Source organism: Castor canadensis, chromosome 5 (assembly GCF_047511655.1).
Source record: "Castor canadensis chromosome 5, mCasCan1.hap1v2, whole genome shotgun sequence".
NCBI lineage: Eukaryota > Metazoa > Chordata > Mammalia > Rodentia > Castoridae > Castor > Castor canadensis.
This window is the reverse complement of record NC_133390.1, coordinates 158,851,992-158,879,787: the sequence shown is the minus strand read 5'-3', so window position 1 is coordinate 158,879,787 and position 27,796 is coordinate 158,851,992. Positions and strand designations below refer to the sequence as shown.

General features: G+C 43.2%; 2 protein-coding genes across 11 annotated transcripts in view; one reads left to right on the top strand and one right to left on the bottom strand.

Annotated features, from left to right (window-relative positions):
• The first annotated feature begins 1,337 nt into the window (after positions 1-1,337).
• Gss (glutathione synthetase) lies at positions 1,338-26,142 on the top strand. 4 transcript variants are annotated; one of them, XM_074074612.1, is made up of 13 exons: positions 1,338-1,474; positions 4,806-4,940; positions 10,231-10,376; positions 12,637-12,712; positions 13,036-13,175; positions 13,902-14,018; positions 17,775-17,855; positions 17,955-18,032; positions 19,328-19,394; positions 22,616-22,810; positions 23,312-23,393; positions 24,449-24,638; positions 25,599-26,142. In XM_074074612.1, exons 2-13 carry the CDS (start codon positions 4,812-4,814, stop codon positions 25,720-25,722), a joined length of 1,425 nt encoding a protein of 474 aa, XP_073930713.1. In that variant the 5' UTR covers positions 1,338-1,474; positions 4,806-4,811; the 3' UTR covers positions 25,723-26,142. The 4 variants fall into 4 exon arrangements, with proteins under 4 accessions (XP_073930713.1, XP_020033390.2, XP_073930714.1 ...); XM_020177801.2 differs by lacking the exon at positions 1,338-1,474 and adding an exon at positions 1,512-1,617; XM_074074613.1 differs by lacking the exon at positions 1,338-1,474 and adding an exon at positions 1,536-1,672.
• A 422-nt stretch (positions 26,143-26,564) lies between these two features.
• Positions 26,565-27,796, bottom strand: part of Acss2 (acyl-CoA synthetase short chain family member 2) — a 46,087-nt gene continuing 44,855 nt past the window's right edge. For 6 of the 7 annotated variants that reach the window (XM_020177799.2, XM_074074610.1, XM_074074609.1 and 3 more), the window contains 2 exons: positions 27,696-27,770; positions 26,565-27,354 (listed from right to left, as the gene is read on the bottom strand). In XM_020177799.2, coding sequence (XP_020033388.1) covers positions 27,227-27,354; positions 27,696-27,770 — 203 coding nt within the window. In that variant the 3' untranslated portion in view covers positions 26,565-27,226. The remainder of the gene's footprint in view (positions 27,355-27,695; positions 27,771-27,796) is intronic. The other variant, XM_020177798.2, reaches the window with a different exon arrangement.

Below are 27,796 nucleotides of genomic sequence, written 5' to 3'. Positions count from 1 at the left end.
TGGTCCACTGATCTATAATTAGTCAAAGTTCTCCCTCCTAAATCTCTATTTAACCTGTCATCCCCTTTTCTCCATCTCACAACCACTGTCTATCTCAGTCTCATTATCTTACACCTTAACCCTCTCTGAGCTCTTTCTGGCCATAGTATTCCTAATTCCAAACCAACTGCCATGGTGCAACCAACAGTTAACACACAAAACTGACCATGTCTCTCCTCTGCTTAAACCCTCCAACAGCTTCCCATTGCCCAGTGGATAACCACTAAACTCCTTCATCTGGTATCAAAGGCTACTTCTCCAAGACTGAGCTTCTAACAGCCTGGTCTCAACCCCAGGTCTTCCTTATTATTTATACCAAACTCCTGTCTCTAAAACAAGTCCAAACTCAGGATTGTATGCCTTTGCTGCTTTTCCTGCCACTTGGGGCACCCAGCCTCCCACCTCCACTCCATCTCCTTCACAGCCTATACTCATCCTTCATGACGTTGAAGTTCTTCCCTGAATCCACCAGAAAAGCACTTCTACCTTAGTCAGACTGAAAGCAGGGCCATCTCTTATTCATGGTTAATTCCCTAGGGTTTGGACCGATAAATTTCATTTAACTAAAATTCTTATCAGGTGCTTCAGATTGCACAGGATTCTCTCACAATCTAGGAAAAAGAAAGCTAAGGCACTGGGGGCTGCCAAAGGGGAGGCAGGGTAGGACCATGAATTCACATACTGCCCCAGGGCTGCAGGTGTGGCTCAAGCGTTAGAGAGCCTAGCAAGCCTGAACCCCTCAGTTCAAACCCCAGTACCGCCAAATAATAAAAATACTGCTCCAGATCCTGTTGTAAGTGGTACTGAAGAGTTAAAACAACAACAACAAACCCCCCAAAACACTGGGTCACCTTCAAACAGTACTTACTTCAACATTCCTAGAAAAATGGAAATGCTTTCCTTTCCTCTCAGGCTTTCCCTGCCGCTGTCCCATGTGAGAAAAACCAGATAGGTTTTTTTCTGGGACTTGACTGAGCTGGAAAACAGCCTAGATTTTAATACTGTGACCCTGCGTCAGTCAGTCTCTTGCCCCTCTCGGACCTTCTATTACCACGCCCACCCCCACCTCTCAAGTGTGTGTCCCTGACGTAGCTCTGAGCAGGAGTTTCTCCATCCTACATTGGATGTCACCAGCACTGACGCTACAGGAGTTAAGGTTACCACCGACCTAGCTTGACCCCGCCCCTATTTCCCAAGGTCGGTTCGCTTGGGTGCAGTCGACGAACCCCTAAAGCCACGTGGCCCTCACACGCTAACTGCCCCTTCCCGGCCGCCGTCCAGCTGCACAGGCGTGGGTCTCCTGCTCCGCCCTACCTCTTTAAACCCTGCGGGGGAGGTCTGCGCAAGCGCACTGGGTCGTGCTGAGGCCCCGCCCCCTGAACTCGGGTAACGGCGCAAGGAGTCTGAGAGCCGTACGCAGCCGGACAACGGAAGAGTAGGTTGGGGCTCAGCAACGGCGGCTGGCGAGGGTCATGATTCCTCGGGAAGACAGTTCTGAGGGAGGGGTCTGGCGAGCCCTTGGAACGCCGAAGGCCGGGAGAGCCTGGAGCGCAAACCCGTTGGCGGCGCCGGGAGGAGGTTGGGGTGGCGCGTGTGGATCCTAGATTTTCCACATCTTCTGCCTCCAGATTGGGCAGGTGTCGGAGACCCAGGGCCAGTGAGACCAGAGCCAAAGTTAAAAAAAAAAAAAAAAACCTCAATAAAAAAAGAAAGCTGGGAGAGATTAGGACCAAACTTTATCCGGGGTGGGAGAGAGTGGGCAAGCCTCCACTGTGTGGTTGCCCTAGGCCGGGAGCAGGCATTGGCCTCGCCATTGGGATAAAGTCCGACCGGATTTCCTTGTTGGCGGTGTGAAGTTGTTGTGATTCAGTCACCATTCATTTATTTAATGATCTTTGAATGCAGTACTAGGCGCTAGAAAAGGCAAATGCTGTTTCTGTGGTACAGGGAAAAGGAACAGTCTGTAGAAATCCTAGACAGAGAAGACCAGGAACAAATTCCAAAACTAGCTTAGGAGTGGTGGGGAGTGTTCAAAGGGCAAAGAGAGAGGCTGGTGCTTCACCCTGAATCTGTTCAGTGTCCAGGGAAGAAATGGGGGTGGGCAGAACTCGGCTGTCAGTGCAGGTTGACGTTGAGCAATTCAAAGCTGTGTATTTGGCAGCAGAATCCACAGGATTGGTGGAGAATGGGACGTAGGTAGGATAAAAGTACATAGGAGGCTTGGGTGCCAGGGTGAGGTTCATCAGAGGAGAAACTGATGTTTGGGGAGAGAGGAAATTCTATTCTGGTTGTGTGGAAGTTGGGTATGCTAGTTTGAAGTTCAGGACAGTACTGCTTTGAAAAATACAGATTTGAGTGTCATCACTAAAATAGAAGCCAGCCACAAGAAAGTGTTAAGACTATAGAATGAGAAAAACAAAAGCCCCGGTTAACACTTTTCATAGTGAATATTATTATTATGATTACTATCTTGAGACAGGGTCTTGCTGTGTAGCTCAGGATGGTCTCGAACTTGGAATCCTCTTGCCTCAGCGTCCTTGTGCTGGGATTACATCCTGCCATAGTGATAGATATAGATATAGATATAGATATAGATATAGATATTGGCAGGCAGTACAGGAGTTTGAACTCAGGGCTTCAGACTTACTATGCAGGTGCTCAACCACTTGAGCCATTCTGCCAGCCTAGTGATAATTTTATGTTTTACTTTCTCAATGTTTCTAGTACCCAGTCAAGGGCTTGATATTAACAATGTTGGGCAGCTAGGCAAAAGTCCAGCAGACAGATGTTGAAATCCCAGAGTAGTGGAAGGCCTCATTGCTGTAATGTCCGTCATGGTTTCTTGTCCTGGTTCTGCCATTTTGGCTGCTGTGTGACCTCTGAAAAGTCTTCTTTTACTGTTAAATGATACAGTCCAAAACAAACAAACAACAAATTCCTATGTATAGAACTTTTTGTTGTTGGTGGTTTGTTTTTTGATTTTCCTGCTATGGTTTGGATATGGCTTGAGTGTATTCCACAAGGGTTTATGTGTTGGAGGCTTGGTTCCCCGCATGTGGTGATATTGGGGGGAGATGGTGGGACCATTAAGAGGTGAGCCCTTTGGGCTGGTGGAGTGGCTCAAGTGGTAGAGCGCCTGCCTTGTAAGTACTAGGCCCTGAGTTCAAACCCCAGTACTGCAAATAAATAAATAAATAAAAGAGATGAGGTCTAGCAAAAGATCCTTAGGCCACGAGGGATCTGCCCTTGAAAGGGATTAAGATAGTTCTTGTGGAACCCTGGCTTAGTTCTCAAGGGAGTAGATTGGCCTGAGAATGAGCCTGATACTGAGTCACCCTCTTTGGTCCTTCTCATTCTCACTACTGCCATTGTAGTGCTGTCTGACATGAGGTCCTCACTTGAGCCAGTGCCATGCCTTGAATCTCCAAAACTGTGAGCTTAATAAATCTCTTTTCTTTATAGAGTTATTCAGCATCTCACTAATAAACTTCATGCTGAGAAAAGAAACACTGATGAGAAACTTCATGCCAAGTTTTTCATTTAATCCACGTAGTGACCTTGTTTATAAGAAAAATATTATGGATTCAAACCTAGGTCTGTCTGACTCCAGAACCTTGCTCTTTACTATATCTATTGTCTTCTGTCTCTCAGCTAACAGGGATGTTGTCAGGATCCTCTTGAGATCACATGCTCATTTTTGTAAAACATTGTGCTGAGGCTGGCAGACTTGTGTGATTGATCTAACCCCAGCTTTGTCATGAGGAGAGGAAGATGTAGTTGAAAGTGATAGAGGTTGCCTATCATTCTCACTCTCTTCCTGGGGACCACTGTGTTGGGTAGCTATGTTCTTTTCTTAAAATTAAATGACAATAGGGCAGAACAAAATTAATGACTGGTGTTTCCAGAATTTTATCCAGCTCTAAATGCCTAAGGCCTGCTGCAAAATGAATGAGTAGCAGTGTGAGTTGGTATACCTCTGAGGGTCTCTACACAGCTAGTCAGGCTCTTTCTCCTATTACATTGACTTGGCCACCTGGGTCTCAGTTATTTCCACTCTGCTAATGTGATTTTCAAAATATTTTGTGTTGTGATGATAGATGTCCATATATAAAATGCAATTTGGTTCCGGCTAGCAAGTTTGCTTCTGGGTAGTATGAGGAAGGAAATTACCTCATCTGCATTTCATGGTACTCCACAAAGGGCTCCTTCATGCCTCATATGGGATTTGTTTAAGATCTACTGGAGTGGGTTGTTGGAATAAGAAGGGAAATTAATAACTAGTAGAATGTTTTCTATCCTAGGAAAACTTTTCTAAAAATACAGAGGTTCAAGCCCTCCCTCCTTTCAGGCCTCTTAAATCAGAATCTCTGCAGTGGGGCTCAGGAATCTGTATTTTTCCCAAGTAACTCAGAATGTTCAGCCAGGTTTGGAAACCACTGATTTACCTCCACCCACTTGTTTCACAGGTAGGGAATCTGCAGCTCTGGGAGGGGAAGGAACTTGCCTCAGTCACATATGACTTCACTGTCTTTTTTCTCTCAAGATGAGTGTTGGGCTGGGAGTCCAGAGACCTGGGTTCAAGTTCAACTTTACCAGTCATTGCTTAGGGAAAGCCATTTCACTTCTGAGCCACTGCTTCCTTACTGTGAGACTAATGCCATTGTTGTACCAGCAGGGTCCCGAAGTGTTGGGAGGTGGCTACTAGCCAGTTTTGGTGGTTGTTAGTCCCTAGGCCATCTGTCACCAAGCTCTCTTGTCTGTCACAGGTTAGGATGGCCACCATCTGGGGGAGCCTCTTGCAGGATGAACAGCAACTGGAGTCACTGGCACAGCAAGCCGTGGACCGAGCTCTGGCTGAGGGAGTGTTGCTGAGGACCAAACAACAGCCCAGCTCCTCAGACGTAAGCATCAGACCATTCCCACAGTATGACCATGCTATTCTGGCCCCTGGCAGATTGGGAGCAGCTCCTTTGAGTCAGAGACCACATCTCTTTTTTGCTTTATTTAATTTTGTTCAATAACTAAAATTGATCTCTGGAAGTATATAAAGTAAATAGCAGCATGCTGGAGTAAATCAAATTTAAATCTGGGGTTTGAAGTTGACTAGAGAGGGTTACTTAATCTTTCCCAGCTGTACTTTCTTCAAATATGTAAAAGGAATAATAATAGGAACTCTCTAATTGGGTAGGAAGGAGAATTAGAAGGAAATGTACATAAAGCACTTTGTCCAGGGAGCTATAATTTTATTATTTACTAAGCCCCCTAATTACAGTGCCTTCTGTGTAATTGGTTTGTGATATGTCCTTTCAGGTCTGTTTCTGTGCATTTATATATATAGACATGTATATATAGAAATTAGAAATTTTTTTAAAAAAAATGGAATCATTCTGTGATGTGCTTTTGTTTTTTGTTTAATCATCTGTCCTAGAACTCTTTGTAAGGCCCCCATTAGAGTCAGCCTCATTCTGGTGCAGAGTACTGCAGGTGTGAATGGATCAGCTCAACTTTCCCCCACTGATGGCTAGTCGGATGACTTCTGATGTTTTTAAGACTACAGATAGCACAACAGCAAAGTCCACATGCATGCCAGTTTGGGTGCCTGTATAAATGTTTCTCTAGGATTGATATGAAAATGTAGAACTTCTGAACCCAAGACATTAAAAAAAAAAAAAAATCCCCCCTTAGCACATGCTGGTGGCTCATGCCTGTAATCCTAGCTACTCAGGAGGCAGAGGTCGGGAGGATCTCAGTTTGAAGCCAGCCCAGGCAAATAGGTTGCAAGACATTATTTTGAAAAAAAACTTCACAGAAAAGGGCTGGTGCAGTAGCCCAAGGTATAGGCCCTGTGTTCAAACCCCAGTACTGGAAAAAAAAAAAAAAATCCACCCTTTAGCTGGGTGTGGTAGCTTCTTGTGTCTATACTCCCAGTACTTCAGAGGCAGGAGGATCACTTGAGCCTAGAAGTTTGACTAGCCTAAGCATAGTGAGGCTTCATTTCCAAAACAAAACAAGGAAACAAAAAACTTATCTTTAAAAACTTATCCTTAAAAAAATTTATTTATTTTGTGATTAGGTAATACATTTTTATGGTTTAAATTCAAAAGTTAACAAGAGTTTACAGTTTAACACTCCGTTCCACATTCCTCTGTCCTGAAGACAACCTGTCCTTTCAGAGAGTTTATTCATAAGTAAAGTAAGTAACTGTACATTCCTCCTGGTTTTTTTTGGTAACAGGCTTATCATTATGTAGCTCAGGCTGGCCTTGAATTTATGATCCTTCTGCTGCAGCCTCCTGAGTGCTTGGATTACAGATATGCACAACTACGCAGAAGCATGGTTTTTTAAACAGGCATGGTACACAAGCTCTTTTGTATCTTGCTTTTTTAAAAAATTCCTAATTAACAGTTTATTTTAAGCCCATCCACATTAAAAAAGAGCGCCAATATCTTTTTTTTTTTTTTTTAAACCCATCAACCTTTTTTGTCTGTGTGGTCAAAGCCTAGTGGGACTGGTGGACAATTCAGGCTCAGTAAATATTTGCTAAGGCCCAAGTACATGAGAATGGCCATCACTTAAGGCCAGATGCTGCCTCTGGTTTTGGAAATAGAATTTCTTGGGTTGTAAACCTATATTTTGTGAATTGTCTGAATCTAGGATTAATTGTTTCCCCTTTCAAGCTTTTATTTCTTATGTGAATAAATAGGTATTGTGTGAAGGTCTAATATGTGGTTTTTCTGGGAGCCTAGAAAAGGCACAATCCCCAACAAAATTTCCAATCCAGAGAAAAAGACAGGAAATATACGTGCAGGTGGTATTGATTTCATTCTGAATTTCTACCAGGTGCCTGCTCTATGCCAGGACATCCTAGACACTGAGGACAGGGTGAGCCAGCCAGAGGCCCTAGCCTCTGGGTCTAGCCTCGGGGTCTAGTTGGAGTACATATACAACACAAAATTAAATGTCAGTTCTATGAGTACATCAACAGTATGTTGCACAATATTAGCTAGCATTTATTGATTATTTACTGTGTCAGTCAATGGTCTACACACTTTGGAATTACTGACTCATTTAACTTTCAACCACAATAGGGATGAAAAAACCAGGTTCAGCCTGCCTAGCAAGCGTAAGGCCCCGAGTTCAAGCCCCAGTATGGCAAAAAAAAAAAAAAAAAAAAGAAAGAAACTATGCTCAGAGAAGTTAAGTAACTTGCCTGAGGTCATTTAAATGGTGGAATAATTAGCAGAGTATTCATCTTCTGAGACCTTCAGTGCTTTACTGCCTCTCTCAGGACACCTGAAAGAAGGAGTAATTCATTTTGATTAGAGGATTAAGATGGGAGGTGGTATTCAAACTAAACCTTAAAAGAAAAATGGGAGAAAGGAACAGCATAGCAGGAGCCTAAAAGTAGGAAAAGGCAAAAAAAAATTTCAAGAGAATGCAGTGTGGAGGCAGGGCATGTAAGTGGATGTCATGGGAAAGAAGGCAAGCCAAAGCTGGCCAAGAGGCTTTAGTTACTGCACAGATGGGAGCCTGAGCTTTATCCTGTGATCAGGGCTGTAGACCAGCCAGCCATGTGCTGGCTGAAGATTTGGCTACTGCAGTGTTTAGGGAGTTAATTCGGTTTTTCGAATAGGTAATCCATGCACAGGGTGCAAACTTCAAAAGGATATTCAGGGAAGAATAAATTCCTTCCTCCAGTGTTTTTCCCCTCCACAGAGGCAATCATTGTTAATGTTTTGTTGTTTTTTTTTAAACCAGTGTTCTTTTGTAAAGTCAGAGCCAACATTAAAAATAAAACACTAAAAAATATGAAATTAAAAAAAAATAATAAGAAGATACTATCCAGCTTGTCTTGAAACATGAGATCATTTGGCTCAGAGACCCAGCGAGTTCCCCTCACCACAGGTCCCACCACGCATTGTTTCCCTCACTACAAAGCAGAGTGCTACTTCATTGCATGTGCTATAGTTTTTCTTATACTAAACTAGTGTTATTCTATGTTCATGTCTCTGTCAAAAATGAGAGACTATGGGTTTCAACCTTTAGTTTATGGACAGCAGAAAACAGCTGTATGCCATTAATCCTAAATTCAAGTGGAAGTAATAAGTCCTGGGGTCAGAGGTAGAGGGAAGTCTTGGCAGAAGAACTCTTTGGAAGTTTTTCAGACCAGATGGGACTTGTTGGAGGAAGTATATTTGTGAGTCTTAAAGCCAAAGAAACGCCCCTTTAGTCATCACACATGTACTTGGAGTATTAGGTCACCCATTACATAATCTGCAGTAATTCTCATTTTAACTCATGAAGGCTTCAGACTGAATAAACCTTACTCATACAGATACCTTTCCTCATTCTGTCACAAAATAGATGCAGAGGAGGGCACTTTGGAAATTATCTGCCAAAATTAAAATGGATTAATCCTTGACATTTCCACTTTTACAAATTTAGAATTTGTGGACCCTTTCGCACAAAATACCTAGAGTGTGTATTCCAGGATACTCATTAAAGCATTGATTGTAATAGAAAAAAAAAAAAGAGAGAAACCACCTAAATATTTGTCACTATAAGGCTAGTTTCAATAAATTATGGTATATCTAAAGATTAGAATATTATACAGCCATTAAAACAAAATGAGAACCAGGTGGGGTGGCACATGCCTGTAATTCAAGCACACAAAAGGCTGAGGCAGTAGAATTAAGAGTTCCAGGCCAGCCTGGGCTGCATAATGAGACCTTGTCTAAAAACCAAAAAATAAAATAAATAAAAAGAACTAGAGTGCTTTAAATATTTAAGGAAATATTTTAAAAATCAGGGACAGGCCAGGTACTGTTGGTTCATGTCTGTAATCCTAGCTACTTGGGAGGCTGAGATAGGAAGGATTGTGGTTCAACCCAGGCAAATAGTTTCCAAGATTCCATTTCCAAAATAATCACAGTAAAATGAACTAAGGTATAGCTCAAGCGGTAGAGTACCTACTTTGTAAGCATGAACTGAGTTCAAAGCCTAGTTCCACAAAAAAAAAAAAGTCAAAGACAGAGTACTGTACGTACTATATTCTGTGTCTGTAAAAAAGGAAAAAATATATTTGTATACATTCCTATCAGTATACAGATATCTGGAAGGATGTGTGAGGCACTACTGTACTATCTGTCTCTAGGTGGTTAGAGGCAGAGTGAGATGGAGACACACCTTTCTGTATCCTTATGGCTCTTTTAAATTTGTGTTATTCATTTCAAAATAACAGTAATTAAAAAATATATAAATACCAAGTTCTTTTTTTTTTGAGACAAGCACAGGCCGACCTTGAACTCATGATCATTCTGCCTCAGCCACCCCAGTGCTGGAATTACAGGTGTGCACCAATGCCAAGTTCTAAAACCATAACTTCAGACTACCATAATGGCAAACTGATATTAACTTCATAGGTTAACTCAGGAACGCTTCATAATTGAGATCACAAGATACTCTTATTATCTATTGCCAAGTCCTAGTTAATTTGTTGTTGAGAATATCAAAATGCATTTTCCCCTTCTAGAAACAGTGTCCTAGGTGGTATTTGGATTTCTTGACTGTATCAAAGTCCAAAGAACACAGAATGCAGCTGAATTATAGGCCTATTAACCTAAGTCACCATCTCTAGCACTCTGGCGGAACCACCCCAGTCTTCTACTCAGCAGGACTCTCTCTCTAACTAAATCAGAAAGCCAGGGGACTAGCGTGTGCTTGAATATCAACCAGCTAGGAGCACATGGGGATGTGTGAGGGATGGGAGTTGGGTTGTGTGGATGTGGTTTAGTAACCATTCTGGTTCAAATTCTAGTACCAGCTGAATGTATTTTTGGACTCAACCTCTGTCTCAGGTCCTTTATCTGTTAAGTATGAATAGTAATAGTATCTCCCTCACAGGGTTTCATGAAGCCATCTTAAATATTTAATATAGTACTTTCCATATAGTAAGTGCTCAGTCATTTTGTGGGCTTTTTGTTTTGTTTTGCTTCTCATTTTAAAAAAATGTACAGAAATATTCACAGAATCTGGAAGCTCTCTTTGTACCACTAATCTGCAGTTGGTTTGTTCTCAATAAACGTAGGCCAGACTGTTTGTAGGGTTACATTTTCAGGAGGACACTCCATTCACAGGTGCTCTACACCTGCTCCACACTCTCTCTCTTTCTGTTTCTCTCTCATTGATCAGGTGGTGAACTATGCCCCTTTCACACTGTTCCCCTCACTGGTCCCCAGTGCCCTGCTAGAGCAGGCCTATGCTGTGCAGATGGACTTCAACCTGCTTGTGGATGCTGTCAGCCAGAACTGTGCTTTCCTGGAGCAAACTCTGTCCAGGTACCAGGTCGAGAGACTTGGGAGTGGGAGGATAGAGGTAGGGGCAGGACCCGCTAGAAACAAGGGACAGGAAGACTGGGGAGCCATGAGGTGTTGCTATGTCAGCTAACTTGGAGAAATAGAGGAAGGTACTCCCTCCTGTCAGGGGAAAAACACAGAGTAGTAGAATGGGAGTCAGGAATGCTGGTTTCTAATCCTGGCTTTACCGCCTGTTCATATGGCCTCAAACAAATCCTTTTCCTTCTCTGGGCCTCAGTTTCTCATCTGAAAAATGAGGAGAGTGGCTTAAATCTAAAGCTCCTTCCAATATTGACATTCTGTGATTCTGTAATTCCTGACCCCCTACTTTTGAGGACTAAAATTTCCATTTGGAATTAGGGAAGGTCAACCTAGTTTTGGAGGAAAACTGAGAACAGGGAAGGTTATTGGTTTAAAGTCAGATTTCCTGCTTCTTCTAAGCAGTGACCTTGTCTTCTCACCTCAGGCCTCTTATCTTTGAGTGGGAAAGGACACAGACTGGGCCATGAGATGGCTTACCCCACACACCTCTCTGTCTCCTTAGATCTTTTTTTTTTTTAAATTCAGATCCTGGGACAAGTGAAATTTCTTAGTTTATTTTAGAATTAAATATAAATTCTAAATTATAATTTAAAATGTCATATATATTTATATATGCTAGGCATATATATATAATTGTATAAATCATTTCTGTATTAAATTTTCAACAGAAAACTAGATTATTTTGTTTAAGACAAAAATCTTTTTCAAATGTGCCCCATAGTGTGAGAGTGAATATGAAAAGGGATTGCATTGATATGTGGTTTGGTAACCATTGACTTAGAGCCAAAAGTCCAGTTGGTCATGAACGTATGAACCCTACCACCACCTTCTTTCTCAGGATGGGCTGTTTTGTATCCAGGATTCTAGATTGTAGTAACTATGAGCAGCCTGACTTGTCACCTCAGGGAGACAGCCTAGAGCCCAGGGTTGAAGGATATCTCTTCAAAGGGAAAATGTATCCCAGTTTTCTTGGAGGCTGAGGCCCAAATGGGACCTTTCCTCCTTACCAAGCTGGGAAAGGCCTATGAGAGAACTCACCCTTGGAAGAGCTGGGTGGGAGCAGAGGAACTTCAGGACAGGCCATAACTACTTGGCTACCCCCTCCGCTCTGCCACAAGGTCTCTATAACTGGATGAGCCTACTGGCCTGGCTTGGGCAGAAGTGCAGAGTCCACCCTGAATCTTGAGAAGAAACAAGTGTGGTGTTAATGGTCTATGAACTCCTCCTCATTGTGCCTCTTTCTAAGGGTCCAGAAAACAATACTGGAGGGGCCCCTACTCCATGTCACATGTTACAGTGGCACACTGGGCTGTGATGATGAGCCCACTCAAACTGGCCCCACTTTCATGCAGTTTATAGTCAAGCAGGAGGGATGACACTAGTCATCACACAAATAAAATGGAAAATTGCATCTGCAGTCAATATCGTAAAGAGAAGCCAAGTGCTGTGAGAGCACCTTGCAGGGGAATGTGACCCAGAAAGCAAAGGCTTGTCCGAGAAAACCACATCAGATGAGGACTCATTGAAAATGGAAATCAGGAATTTAGCTGGGTCTGAAAAATCTTATTGGAGTACAGGGTATAACTGCCCTGGGGGGCTGTCATGGAGGAAAAGGAAACCTATCTTGGGAGATACCAGAGTGCAGGGGAAGCTATGGAGAGTTATTTTCAGCTCAGCCAGACAGGCTGTCAACAGTCAGAGCTCTTAAAGTATAGAGTTGTTATATCACTTGCCATATTAAAATTTTTCTTGGAACCAGAACATGTTCAATTTTTTGAGAACAATGTCTCATTTACTCTTCATCACAACTATAAGTACAATTATTTTCCTCTTCATTTTAGTTGAGTAAACTATGATACAGAGAGGCAAAATGGTTCTCTGAGGTTATCTAATAATGGGTGGTAGAGCTGGGATTTGAACCCAGATCATTGGCTCTGGAGCTGGATTTTTGTTTGTTTGTTTTTGAGACAGGGTCTTGCTACATAGCCCAAACTGGCCTCAAACTTGAGATCCTTCTGTCTCAGCCTCCTGAGTGCTGGAATTATAGTATGTGCCACCATGCCTAGCTATAGCTGGAATGGGTTTTTAAGTTTGGGCTAGTAAACCCAGAGATGATTCAGGAGTCAGTGGTTGGGGATAGGATTTCTTGACCTTTAAGGTCCCTTGTAGCCTGGAAAAAGTTCTCTGTTTTCTCCTCCAGCACTATCAAAAGAGACAACTTCACTGCTCGTCTCTTTGATATCTACAAGCAAGTCCTGAAAGAGGGCATTGCCCAGGTAACCATTCCCAGCATACCCTTCTGGAACCTATACCTCTCATCTCTGGTGTTTTGTTTCCTTTTGGTTTTGTTTGTTTTATTTTCATCAAAGCAATTGGTCCCAGCCTTGAACTCATGGGAATCTACCTCTGACTGTTCCCATTGGTTTTGTACATCCCAATGACAATCATGGATGACCAGAAGTACGATCCTACTGGATTTAGGAGTATTATCTGGTGTTTCTTATCTCTCCATAGAGTTCATGGTACCTCTCTGCTCTATGGCTGGATCAGCAAAGTCAGTCCCAGGGCAGATGTCCTCAACCTTCAGTTTTCCCCACAGACTGTGTTCCTGGGCCTGAACCGCTCAGACTATATGTTCCAGCGCAATGCAGATGGCTCCCCAGCCCTGAAACAGATTGAAATCAACACAATCTCTGCCAGCTTTGGGGGCCTGGCCTCCCGGACTCCAGATGTTCATCGGTGGGTTCCTTGGGCAGCTGTGGGCACACCTGTGGGGAACAGCCTGATGGACCTGCACTCATTACTGAGTCAGGGATCTCCAACTATAACTATGCCTTCCTAGGCCCTTGGTCATGTGTTCTCCCCACCCTCATCCACCCCCTGCAGCACAGTTTTCACTTGTAATCAGATCTTTAGTATGTCAGAGAGAGAAGGGACCTACCTAATGGCTTATCTAGTCCTGCTCCTTGGTTATGCAACAAGTTAGTGTTCCAGGCAGAGGGAGTAGTATCTCTGAGGGGTCTATAGTGAGATATGTTTGACATATCTGAGGGCCTGAAAAGAGAGGGGAATGAAAGGGCTTCCACCTGAGGGCTGGGCTATTGTAATAGCCATTCCCAGCTGGCAGGGATGCTCCAGGTTACTGTGATTCCAGATTGTTTGCAGCAGGATTCCAGACAACACCTGGATCCCTGGGTAAGGGGATCTAGCTCACTTGGAGGCTGGCATGGAGAGGAATAGGGATGCAGGGTCTCAGGACTCCTCTGGGTATGTATATCAGGGGCCAATGTGGGCACAGCCCAGCCTATTCCATTTAAAGTGAGTCCTCCAGGAGTGTGATGGTTAAGATGCTTTTCAGTGTTCAGTTGATTCTCAGGGTAATATTCCTGTATGTATCTCTAAGGTCATGGGGAGAGAGGTCTTCTAGCCCATCCAATTACTGAATATCCATCTCTCTTCCAACAGACATGTTCTCAATGTCCTGAGTAAGACCAAAGAAGCTGTTAAGATCCTCTCCAATAATCCCAGCAAGGGAATGGCCCTGGGGATTGCCAAAGCCTGGGAGCTCTATGGCTCTGCCAAGTAAGCATGTGAAAGAAGTGGCAACAGTATCCTGCTTTAGATTCAGCATTTATGAGGGCAGCAGCTGCTTCTTTGCTAGACATCATTAAGGAACGAAGAGATTTTTCTAGGAATAGAAACCTATACCTTTAAGTGCCAAAATTATTTTAATGGAGGTTTGGGCTTCTTTTTCTTTTTTGGTGGGAATGGAGTTTGAACTGAGGGCTTTGTACTTGCAAAGCAGCCTCTCTACCACTTGAGCCATACCTCCAGTCCATTTGATTCTGCTTATTTTGGAGATGGGATCTTGAAAACTTTTTCTCTGGGCTTCCCATGAACTGCAATCCTCCTGATCTCAACCTCCCAAGTAGTTTGAATTACAGGCATGCCTGACTTGGGGTTCCTTCTTAAATCAGAGATGCTGACTTTAAATTAAACTTTCCTTGTTTAGAGGTCATAATTATGACTATTGGTGATTTTGGCTTGCTGTAATACAGAGGTTCTACCTAGGATTAGAGAAGTATATGAGGCTCTTTGCCTGCACTGGAAGCTCTACTGCTAAACTTTAAGTTCTTATTCATTTTTTTCATAGTTCTCCTGTGTACTTCTCGATTATCAGCTTTAATGTTTTACTGCTGTCAGTGTGCTTCAATTTGGAATCCTACACTACTATCCCTATAGCTCCTTTTTGATTGTCTGTGGTTTGGAAAAACAAAAGGTCAAGTTTGTTATGATTATGTCCAAATAGTGGGAGGACCTCTTTGATGAATAAATGCATAAGATTTGATTTAGGAGTTTTATGGTGTCTATTTTGACTGCTTAGAGGTATTTTTTGCTTTCTTCCTATTTCTCAACCATGTTCCAGATGTATGAAGATGCTAGGTAAGTAACTTCCAGATAATTGAAGGGACATGATACTAATAGTTATTGCAATGTAGCAATTATAATATATAATATATATATAATATAGCATTAATAATAATCCCTTATTGAGCACTTACTAATGCCACACCTTAGGCTAAGTGAGTTATATACAAGGTCTTGTAGAATGCTCATAACAAATGCCCTGAGGTAGGTACTATTCTTCTCCCCCATTTTACAGATGAGGAGACTGAGATTAATAAAAGTGAAGTGATTTGTTCAAGGTACATGTTGAGTTGGTGGCAGGCCCCAGAGTCAAGCTTTCTACAGCTTGTGTTTATAATCACACTGTTGCCTTCAAGAGAGCTTTTATGGGCTTGCTGAGCCTCATTAAAGCCCAAGAAACATGAAACTGAACATTCAAAAGTCACCAGACAAACATTTTGTCAGATAGAACTCTTGGCTAGGTTTAATTTCAAGAGAGTGAAGCCAGGGGATGGGTCATCTGAGAAACTGCTGATAGATAAACACTGTTGAGGGCTTCTTCTGCAAGGCTGTGAATAACATGGAGAGAAAAGACTTATATGCTCAGTATTAGGTGCTGGTGGGTAGTATTTCTGTGGCACCTGAGCTGAAACTGGCTTTGCCCATTATAAGAGTGTGACAGGCTCTTCTGCTGATGCAGCACAAGAACTTGGCAAGTAACTTCTTTTTTCTGACCTTTAGTTTCCTTATTTGTAAGGAAGAGGTGATAGTATCTAAAAGGGTGGAAGTAAAAATTAAGTAAGATCATGGATCTGAAAAATGCTTTTTAAAAATTCTGTGGAATGGATCATTATGTGACTTATTCAACAATATAGGAATAATAAAATGATAGCTATCATTAGATGAATTTTACGTGAGAGCAAACGGAGTGTCAGAAGTAATTTACCCAAAGTAATACAACCAGTAAGTTTAGAATTCATTTATCTCTAAAACCTGGGTTCTCTCTACTACACTGTTCTACCTCCAAGAAGTATGGTCCTATAGTATGGATTGAGGAACTGAAGCTCAAACATTTGTAGAGCAGATTTTTTTAAAGATTTTTTTTTAAGGGCTGGTGGTGTGACTCATGTTCAAACCACAGTACCACAAAAAAAAGAAATATTTTTCTAAAGGAAGCCTGGAAAATGAATTATGATTTCAATTTAGACACGCTCTTTCAAAACATGGACCTGTAATTAGAATGAGTAGTATAAGGAAAGGGGATTCTCAGTGTTAAAAAATTGAGAACTAGCCTGGCATGGTAGTACATGCCTATAATCTCAGGACTCAGGAGGCTAAGGCAGGATTGTGAGTTCAAGGGTAGCCTGAATCACATAGTGAGTTAAGGCCAGTTTGAGCCTGTCTCAAAAAGAAAAGTTGGAAACTATGATCAGATTAACACCTTTGCTTAATAAATGGGGGGAAACTGGCTTGCCCAAGGACACACTACAAGTCACTGGCAGAGCCAAGATTAGAACTCAAGGGTCCTCTCTCTCAGCCAGCATGCCATTGCCACTTCACCTTTCTTAGCTGACATCTTTCACAGTCCTATGCAGTTCAGACTGCTTATGAGGAGGCAGATTATGTTTTCTGAGTCTGGCTCCCATCGTTTGACAGTTGGCAGGCCAGCTTAATTAGCCAGAGCATGCAATTTTGCTTTAACCTCCAGCCTTCTTCCTCTGCCTCTTCTTGGAGTTGGGCCAGCCCAGGCCAGGTGCCACCCTCCCACACATACCTACCATTGAGCAGAGCAGTTCAGGCTGCAAAATGAAGAGCAAGGCCTTTGGCCCTTGGGACTCTCTTAGGGCAAGATTGCTTATGAGAACACCACTTCTAGCTTATCTCTCAGATGAAGACTCAGCTTAATGTCATGTCTGACCTCATGAGATTTCAGGTAGGCGTTGAGAGGGGACATACCAAGACCTGTATTTTGGCCAAGTGGAAAGAAGTTAGGGAAACACAGTTTAATCCATGAGGTTTAGCTAAGGTAAGGAGAAACAGAGACAAGCAGGTAAGAGGCTAATGTAAGAGGCCAGGAATATATATTTAGCATTCTAAGCCAAAGTCTGGGGCTTCCAAGGGTCTTAGCAAGAGGCCACAGGCACAAAGCAGTGCAGCTACAGCAAAATGGAGTCTGCTACTGTTAAGAATCAGCCTTATGAGAATGGTGGAGGACTGAACCTATCTTTGACACTGCAGATAGCTTAACTGGCAGACAGAGGAAGAGACCCAGTAAGCCTCAGTGATACCATTAATAGGAAACCAGGGATGGGAGTTTAATTCGGTGCTAGAGTGCTTGCCCCCACAAGGTCCTGGTTTTGAACCCTAGCACTGCAGTTGTGAGACTAGACATGGTCCTATGGTCAGAAATGATGGTAGGCCCCAGGAGCTAATACCTTATTTGTAGTTGGCTCTGAATTTCTGTAGGGTTTCATTTAGGTATTCTAATTTTTCATATAAAAACCACATTCCTTTATTATAAGCTTTATAATCTAGTAAGAGACATTAGCACCTTACCCCAGCATTGTTCATTTATAAAATATTCTTCAATACTCCCACCTGTTTATTCTTTTAGACAGATTATAGAATCATTATGTTCTAAGAAAAATATCCTCTAGGGTTTTTGAGGTGGTTTTAAATCTAAATTCTAATTTGCACAGAAAATTGACATCATTACAATATTTCATCTATCCCCTGGAGAAGGGGCAGATTGGGCAGTTTCCTCTTCTTAGGAAAGAATGTGTTATTGCTTTAGGTGTCTATGCCTAAGGCAATCCCAGTTGGGGGAACATCTGCTTTTTCAGGAAAGCTCTGTTCTCATTCCTAAAGGGGGTGAAACAGAGGAAGGACAAACTCTGCAGCAGCTTCCTGCCATCTGTGCTTTTTCTCCAGTGCTCTGGTGCTACTGATTGCTCAAGAGAAGGAAAGGAACATATTTGACCAGCGTGCCATAGAGAATGAGCTACTGGCCAGGTAGATAAAGGAAGAGACTTTTAGATGTGTCTTCATGGGGGAGGGCCACTCAGAACATAGCATCCACTGGTCCTTTTGATTCTTGTCCATCTTTCCCAGGAACATCCATGTAATCCGGAGAAGGTTTGAAGATGTCTCAGAAAAGGGATCCCTGGACCAAGACCGAAGACTGTTTATGTAAGCATCCCCAAAGGAGTAGATGGCTGCTTTATGAAACTCTCCTATTACACTCTTTCATCAAATGATCTTTTCTTCTAGAAGATGTCATGGCTTGTTTTCTTCTCTCCTAATTTCTGAAACATCTCATCCTCCCAGGAAATTTTGGAGGCCAGCTAATCTCTGCTTCTAAAATGTATATCAAAGCTATTGACATTCTGGATAATGATATTACCCTAAAGATAACTTTGGTTTTCATAAGCCCCTAAGGCCCCAAAAGGTTTCTTTCCCCTCTTTATGGCTGGTTAAGTCTGAACTGACCAATTGGGCTAGGCAATCAGGGAAGCCAGAGGGGCAGCTGGCTCATTCTGTGATTAATCTGGATGCTACTCTGAGCTCAGGCCTGGATTTGTCTTCCAAGAAAGGTCCTATCCTTCTACCCAGGGGCCACCACAAGGTGGCTTTAGTGCCACATATTTGGATAGCATTGCAGAATATATATTTGACCTGGAACTTTGTGAATGTTGAAGTTACAAACGTACATGGAATTTCACAGTACCACTTACTATATTTCAAAATGTGCTTTTATCATAACAAAACAAAGTGTTTACTTTCCAGATAAACCAGGTAATATTAGTAGATCCCAGAAGAGGGAAAGAAGTTTAAAAACCTGTCTGTGTCCTAGCTGGGCACCAGTGGCTCATGTTTGTAATCCTAGCTACTTAGGAAGCTGAGATCAGGAGGATGGTGGTTTGAGGCCAACCTGGCCAAACAGTTTGCAAGATTCCATCTCCAAAATAACCAGAGAAAAATGGACTGGAGGTGTGGCTCAAGTGATAGAGCTCCTGCTTTGCAAGTGTGAAGTCCTGAGTTCAAGCCCCAATACTATCAAGAAAAAAATCTGTTCATGTCTTAACTGGACTCATATTTTTGTGCACCCCACCACCATTTTAAGAAATGGTGTCAGCTTCTTTAAGCAGTGAAAATGGAAGTCTATTTTCCCAAGTATGGCAATATAATTCTGCTCATCACTAATTTTGAGTCCACATGTTTTTGAAATTACTCTGGTTACTTTCTTGTTTCCCTATAATCTGCTCAGAATGACCCATGGTCTGATGTACACCTCTGTGTTTTTAGTGGCAGCACTGTAGTGTGGTTGCCTACTTTCACTGATTCCAGTGTAACCCTGTCCTGTCTCCATCCCTAGACTGACTTTCAAAAAAGCAAATGCATTTTGATGTACCCTGAAACAGATTGAAACACTGACTACATCAGTTATAATTTAACACAACAGCTTTTCCCATTCTATGTTCTAGGGATGGCCAGGAAATTGCTGTGGTTTACTTCCGAGATGGCTATATGCCAAGTCAGTATAGTCTACAGGTTGGTATTTTCTGTTAGACTGTTCTTTGCCTCCTGGGACCCACTAGAGCACTACAGAGACCCAACACAGATGTCACAACAACCAGGGTTTTTTTCTCTTGAGTCCTAATTTCACTTCATCCTCTGGGAACCTGCTGCTGAAATCTCTTCTCCTCCTGCAAGCTTTTTGCTATCTTTCACTCTACAAACACTGTCTTCTAGAATCTGAGTCTTCAGAAATCCACAGTGCTTTAGACACATGCACATTTTCCAGAGATATGCTGACAAAAGTGTTTAACAGACATCTTTCAGGGTGCAGGTGAGTCTCAGTTTTTAGCATTTGCTGATTTCTGTAGTGTAATTTTGAGCTACCCAACTTAACATCTCTAACATAGAGTTGGGAAGAGTTGGGTCCAATCAGTACTCACTAGCTGAGGCAAGTCAGTTCGAGCACACTACTGACAGTTTTCTTCCTCTTTGCCTCTCCTTTATCTGAGTCAGAAAGTTTTTAATCATGTCCCTAGCAGTAATGATGCTATCCTACCATGTAATTTCAAAATAACTTTCCACATCCATTATTTCATTTAACTCTTACAACCAACCTCTGAGGCATATAGGAGTGATGCAGAGGTCCCACAGAAATTCCCAGGCTTTCTGACTCTCAGGCCAATAGTATTCCCAGTATACCTTTCTCCTCCCCTGCTCCTAACATCCATACCGTGAAGAGGATAAGAAGCACTGCTTTCATGTGGGAAAAGGTAAAGGAGGAAATACATTAAGAAATACCATGGGTAGTGGGCTAGGAGTCATGAGCTGAACTTTGGCTCTATTTGACTATGGGCAGGTTCACCACTCTTCCTGGGTCTCAGTTTCTGGGAGTGGGAAGTGCACTTGATAATTAAGGGTGCTCCTTACAGATCTACAGTTTATCTAGGATTCCCACCAGGATTGAGCTCTATAGGGGGCAGCTCTAAGGAAGATCCTTTCTCTTAGAGAGGTGGTTAGCAATGCTGGGGACTTGCTGACTTAGAAAAGAGAGAAATTGTCTGTTGAGAAAATGGATTCAAGTTTCAGGACAGGGGATGTGGGGAGGGGCCAAAGAAAATTTAAAAAGAGAAGAGGGTGAGATAATAAAAAAGGAAAGTGGAAAGTGACATACATAGGAGATGGACATTTTTAGGAACTGAGAAGCTCAAAGTAGGTTTAAAACGTGGAAATAGATCTACAAAGTTTAGTAACTAGTTTTATGACACTGAGAAAGTCTCTGCTTGTGTTTGGGTTTTGTTTTCCCTGCTTCTGACATAATGGGTACTCCTCTGGGTTTATTTCATGTTCTGGACACCTGTAACTGCCTGGAATACCAGACTAGTGTTAGGTGACTGGAGTTATTGGTGAAAAGCAGGTAAAGGTTCTGCAATGGGCAGCATTGGGTGGGGCAGGAGTTACTCCTCATGTGTTATCCTTAATCCTACTGTGAGCAGTTTGCCGTGATCTGGAGCCAAGAACAGATTGTCTCCTTAGTGCCTGAGAATGAGAACCAGGCATGATCCTCTGCCATTTCACTGCTTCTTACATTCTTTTTTTTTTTCCCTCTGTGGTACTGGGATTTGAACTCAGGGCCTACACCTCAAGCCATTCCATCAGCCCTTTTTTTTGTGTGATAGGCTTTTTTGAGATAGGGTCTTGCAAACTATTTGCCTGGGCTGGTTTCGAACCTCAGTCCTCCTGATCTCTGCCTCCTGAATAACTAGGATTACAGGTGTGAGCCATCAGCGTCTGGCTAATATATTTTAAATTCCTGGTACAACAGACCATTCTACCTTTAAGCCTTTGTTCATATTATTCCATTAGCCTGAGTAACCCCCTCTACTGAATCTCACTATCATTCTGCCTATCATTAGGGTACTACCCAAATTTTATTTCATTCAGCAACAATAACAAATATTTATTGAAAACCTATACTATGAAGTACCAGAAACTGCATTTCTGTGGAGATATACCAGAAAAAAAAGGGAGGGGGGCAAACAACAGGGTCTGGTTCTTATGGAGCTCATAGTCTGGTCAGGGAAATGAACATCAGAAAGTAAGCAAAACTAGAAAAAAATTTTGGGGTGGGGGTTGCTGGTAGTGTAGCTCAAGAGGTAGAGTGCCTGCCTAGCAAGCCTGAGGAAACTAAGTTCAAACCCCAGTATCGCCCTCTCAAAAATGTTTTTGAGGCCTTGTTTTTGTTTTGGGGTTTTTTTTTTTTTTTTTTTTTTTTGAGACAGCGTCTTACTTTGTGGCCCAGTCTGGCCTCAAATTTGTGATTCTTCTGACTGCTGAGATTACAAGTGTGAACCACCACATTCAGTTCAAAAAAATATTTTTCCCCTTGTTGAAAAATAATTGCTTTTAATGAAACAGTGGGGTGAAAGGATAAAAAATTATGAGGAAGCACATATTAAATAAGGTGGTCAGGGAAAGCTTCTCTAAAAAGGCACTGAACCAAAATACAGGATGAGAAGGAGCCAGGTGTCTTGGTGTACTATGTAATCCCAGTACTTGGAAGCTGAGGCCAGCCTGGGCTACATAGTAAAACCCTGCCTTTAAAAAAAAAGTGTGGGGGGGTATGTGAGTGAGAAGGATCTAACCATCTATGGGAAAAGCCAAAAGGAAGAGAATTTTAGGTAAAAGGAAAAACTGACAGGAGCTAGCTCATGCAGGGTCTTGTAAGCCACAGTAAGGTGTTTGGATTTTACTGTATGATCTGGTGAGAAACAAGAGTTTTGGAGTACTAGATTTTATTTGGAAGACAGTGGGAAACTGAGCTCATAAACAAGTGTCCTATACCCTTCAAACCTCCAGATTAAGCCAGGTATCAGGTGTGCTAGCATATACCTACAATCCCACCACTCAGGAGGCTGAGGCAAAAGAATTACAGGTTCAATGCCAGCCTGGGCTACATAATGAAACCCTGTCTCAAAAAAGAAATCAATTTTTCTATACCCTTACAAAAGACTGTTTTCCCTTTTCTCATTTTCTCTTTAATTATGGTCATATATCAGTGTGCTAGACTATGAGCTTCCTAAAAGCAAGAGTCCGGGAGATTGAGAGGCTACACCTGCCTGGCAAGGATGTTACAATGATCCTGGGAAAAAACTGATTTGAAGATAAAAAACACAATACCTGGCACTTGAAGAATATGCATTTTGTCAACCGAAGTGAAATAAAGTAAAATTCCTTTCATCCTCTTCTCTCTGCAGAACTGGGAAGCACGCCTACTGGTGGAGAGGTCATGTGCTGTCAAGTGCCCAGACATTGCCACACAGTTGGCTGGGACTAAGAAGGTGCAGCAGGAGCTGAGCAGAGAAGGCATGTTGGAGTTGCTGCTCCCTGGCCAGCCTGAGGCTGTGGCCCGCCTCCGTGCCACCTTTGCTGGCCTCTATTCACTGGACATGGTACATATGCAGCCTACTTCTCCTACCACAGCTCTCCTAGGTGGCAAAGACCTGGAGCCCAATGTGTTGTGGAAGGTAGAGCTGGCATTATGGTTGCCATTGTGACTTGGGTCCATGATGCCCTGAAGAACCTCTGGAGCCTTGGGAAGAGATAGCCTCAGGGGCTAGAATCCACTGTAAGCTTCCTCAGCTAAGGTAGAGATAGGGATGGCAACCTGGGGAAGGGACTAAGGCAAGTATCAAGAATTGGGGAATATCTATACTCAATTTCCAGACCGCCTTGCTGCAGATCCCTGTATTGCTAAGAGAAAGACCTGTTCTTGGGTTTACTGCTGCAAGGTGTTGGTTGGGGTTTATATGCAGATAGAAGCATCCAGACTAAAGGAGCTTATGGCTGTTTCTGCTCCCTGCTTTCCCCTGATGCAGCTCGCATGACCAGCATGACTTCAGCTGCCTCTTTAGCCTTAAGATTGCTAGTGACTACTTTCTGCCTCCTGCCAGGGAGAAGAAGGGGACCAGGCCATTGCTGAGGCTCTCACTGCCCCTAACCGGTTTGTGCTGAAGCCCCAGAGAGAGGGTGGAGGTAGGTGGATCCTCCTCTGCAGGGCTGCTCAGTGAAAGGGCCTAGCAGGCTGCTGCCATTGTTCACAGGCTTAATAGCTTTAAGAGGGACATAGATATCACCATGGAGAATGGGTGGGTTTGGTCTGAGTGCTTGCAGGTAGATTGTAGGGAAGCAGGGTGAGGGTGTTTTAAGAGACTTGAGGGAATACATGTCTCCTTGCCTACTTTGAAATTCTTTGAGGTCAGGAAACATGTCTGTCTCAGATATGATGATTTTTGATCTGGATTTAACAGGTAGGTTGGAGTTTCCCAGGTAGGAAAGTGGGAAGAACATTCTAAGCAGAAGGAAACTCAAGTAAAGGCACTGGACTATGAAACCATGGAATGTTTGAAAATTAATGGGAAACTGGGAAGGCTGGAGTAGAAGTTATGAGGAGGCCCGAAGCTGGACTAGGAAAGACCATTTGAGACCGATTATAAAGGGCATTGAAAATATGTTAGGAAATTGGATTTTATCCAAAGGGTAGTAGAGTTTTATGCAGGGAAAAGACACAAGGTCAATCCAAGATCCAAGTGATAAGCAGTAGTGAGAATTTGCAAAACTTACAGTGCTTCAGCCATTACAGAAGATTTCCTAGAATGAGGGGAGACATTGATAAGAATACTTAAGTTAAAGACTTGGGAGTTAACTTATAGGGTATAGGTAGAGCCTCGGAAATGGAAGCAATCTCCCTGAAAGAAAAAAAAAAAGGCACATGGAAAACAAAGCAAGAGTGAAGGACCAGTTCTAACATTTAAGAAGAGATGTAATCAGTAATGAAGGCTGAGAACATCTGTAGATAGATAGGATGAGAACAAAGCAGGGTGTGGTCATAGGTGTATTCAGTTGTATAAGGGCTCTCCTGTCAAGGAGACCTTCCTTTCTCAGCAGTCAGATGTGCATTGATTTCACTGAGCTAGTGGCAGGAAGGGAGGCTGTTGTTTTGTCTACATGGCCCCAGAAGTGAGGGCAGGGGATGGAGAAGGTAGGCAGAGGCAAAGGGTCCAGGGTTTAATTGGCCAGTTTAATTGCAGGCAACAACCTGTATGGGGAGGAAATGGTGCAAGCTCTGGAGAGGCTGAAGGACAGCGAGGAGAGGGCTTCCTATATCCTCATGGAGAAGATTGAACCTGAGCCTTTTGGGAATTGCCTGCTACGGCCTGGCAGCCCTGTCCGAGTTGTCCAGTGCATCTCAGAGCTGGGAATCTTTGGAGTCTATGTCAGGTGAGCCATTCAAGAGGAGCTTTTTCCACTACCTCCCTGCAAGAGTGCTAGCCCAGCAAGCTTAGAAGGAACCCTGGTCTGAGTTAGCAACCCTGAGCTTTAGTCTCAGCTCTGCTGATCCCTAGCTTTGTTACTGGTTTTCTTATCTATTAAATGAGGACAAGGACTCAAGACCTGCCCACCTCATAGGGCTAGATGAGAGGTGCTTTACAACTATAAAGGAAATTCCAGGTAGTACCAAGAGGACTGAGAAAAGATGGTTTTGACAAGCAGGACTGGTAGGAGAGTCCAGGGAATAAGAGAGTTTGGGTCCAGTTCCAAGGCCACTAGGGATTCTGGAGAAAGGTGGGATGTATCAGCTAGAGTATATTCAGTGGCTTTGAAGAGCTGAGTAGACCCTGGGCTTGGATTTGAGCACTTAGAATCAGAAAGAGAGAAGACTTGGGAATTTCTAAGGAACAAGACCCTTGTGCCACTTCCTGCAAAATATTCACTTCAAGGTCAGGGCAAGATAGAAATACCAGATGCTGCAGTACTCCCTATAAGAGCCTGACCTCTCTACAATCTCTGTAACCACTTGCAGCATTCTCTGTATGACACTCCCCTCACCCCACTCACACTACCCCACAACCTTCTTGAGAGGAAGAGGAAATCTGTAGTTTGGGACATGAAATGTGAGTCTGGATCATGCTAAGTGCTTTTCCTCTTTATTTAATCCTCATAACCATCATGCAGAGTAAAGGGGTATTATCCTAATTTTAAATAGAAGAAATCAACCTTTAGAAAGGCTATGGAACTTGCTCAAAGACACAACTAGTTATTTCTAAGCTAGGATACAAATCTAAATCTGACTCTTAAATCATGGCATTTCTTGGGGATAGCCACTTACGCATGCATGTGCTGCTCAGCTGGGACCAGGGAAGGTTTGGTGATGTGTGTCTTCTGACATTATTTCTACAGGCAGGGAAAGACACTTGTGATGAACAAGTATGTGGGGCATCTGCTTCGAACCAAAGCCATTGAAGATGCAGATGGTGGCGTGGCAGCAGGAGTGGCAGTCCTAGACAACCCGTATCCTGTGTGAGGACATAACTTGGACTTCACTCAAGAGACCTTCTATCCCCTATACTTGTCATTCCTCTCCTAGTCCTCCTGAGAGGCTGCCCTCCTCCCATTAGAAGGGTTAGTCTCTGCCAGAGACCTCCAGGGTCTTCAAGGAAGGGTGAATGCTGGGTACCTTCCCTTAGCAAACCATCTGAGGATTAGAAAAGAGATGTTTCCTTTAGATGAGCTCTAGAGACCCCCAAATCTTTGGAATGTGGGAAGGGAAACTGTTCTGAGGAAAAGGTCTGTAAACCCTGCCACCTCCTGTTGGCCTTTCATCAGCCTTTCCAGCAGATTCCAATGCCTGATTTGAGATAGAACTGAATGATAGGAGGAGGGAGATGGAAGGGCATAGACTTTCTCTAGCTCTGCCTTAAATAAAATGACATTGCTAATTCAATGATTAATTGCATTGTACACAGAGAGGAGGGAGTAACTATGATCTAAGTCAGCTCACTTAAGGTAAATTAGAGCATGAAAAATGATTGGCCCTTATGGATTGGACCTTGAGATTCCAGTCACCAGTCACCCCAGTAATACTCCTACAGCTCATGGGAGGAGAGATGGCCTGGCAGGAACCCAGGTGGGAGAGCAACATGATGGGACATCACGGTTGTAAACTGACTTCAGTCACTACTGCTTAGCTCGGAGCTTGTCAGAGGTCCTGAGTGAAGTTTTGCCTAGCTCTTCCCCAACCAAAAGTTCTAGGAGAAAGATATTGGGGTTGTCCTAGGAAATACCACTCTCCTTCCCATCTGCCACACAAACCAGAGCAGCTTTACACATCCTGGGAGATACCTAAGAAAACCAATCACCAGTCTCTTGAGGTCACAGACTTTATTCCTATAACTGTGAGGCTTGAGCAGACTAGGACAAGAAAATAAGAGTTTAACCTGAGAGTGTCTCTCAGAGGCAGGGCTCTGTTCATGAAGTGTGGGACAGAACAAGGAAGACAAGTTCCTCTGATCCTAGGAATAAAACACATCTACTCCTTCAAAGAAGCAGGTGATCTGAAAACCCTCTGGAGACTGACCCAACAGTCATAGTCCCTGGAGCAAATGGGCAGTTATGCCATTTGAAAGGAAAATCAGATTCAGAATAGAAGTGCAAAGTATTTTAAAAATAATAATTATTCCTGGACTCACAGACTATCATTTAGGAAGGTAAGTGCATACTCAAGAGGTGGTGCTTCCTGAGAAAGCTGACATAGGGTTATGAGTTGCTGCCTTGCTTCAGTCCAGACCTTCATTTGCCCTCTAACTTGGTTTGGGGACATGGCTTTCAGGTCCCTGTTCTGGCACATCACTCTTGAGGCTACCCTGGCTCTGTCCCTTCTGCCTGGAAGTCACAGGAAACTGTCTCCACTCAGGGACAAAGTGTGGGCCAGCTCTGGCCCTCATCATTCCTGGAAGTGGGGCGGGGCAGGGCGGATGGGCAGAACTTTGAGCCAAGCAAGGGGAATCCTGGGCAAAGGACAGTCTTGTTCACTGGATGGTCAGGCAGCGGTGGCTGAAGAGGTAACTGATGACAGATGGGTCAGCCACTGTAGACGTGTCCCCCAGGTCATGGTCATTCTGAGCAATCTTCCGGAGCACTCGTCTCATGATTTTCCCTAGGGGACCACAGGACTCTGGTTATTTGGTGACAACAATGAGCCATCCCAGCCCTGCCAAGGACTTTTTTTCTTTTTTTTTTGCAGTACTGGGGCTTGAACTCAGGGCCTTCACCACTCCACCAGTCCTATTTTTTGTGAAGGGTTTTTTGAGATAGGGTCTTGAGAGCTGTTTGCCCAGGCTGGCTTCAAATTGTGATCCTCCTGATTGCTGCCTTCTGAGTGGCTATGATAACAAGCATGAGCCACGCGTGCCCAACTCCTGCCAAGGACTTTAATCCACATACTCCACCACCATTGGGCCTCAGCCCATCCCAATCCTTACAGGCCCCTGGACATACCTGAGCGGGTTTTAGGCAAGCCAGGTGCATTCTGGATGTAGTCTGGTGTGGCAATGGGGCCAATCTTTTCTCTAACTGTAACCAAATCATCAAGCACTTCT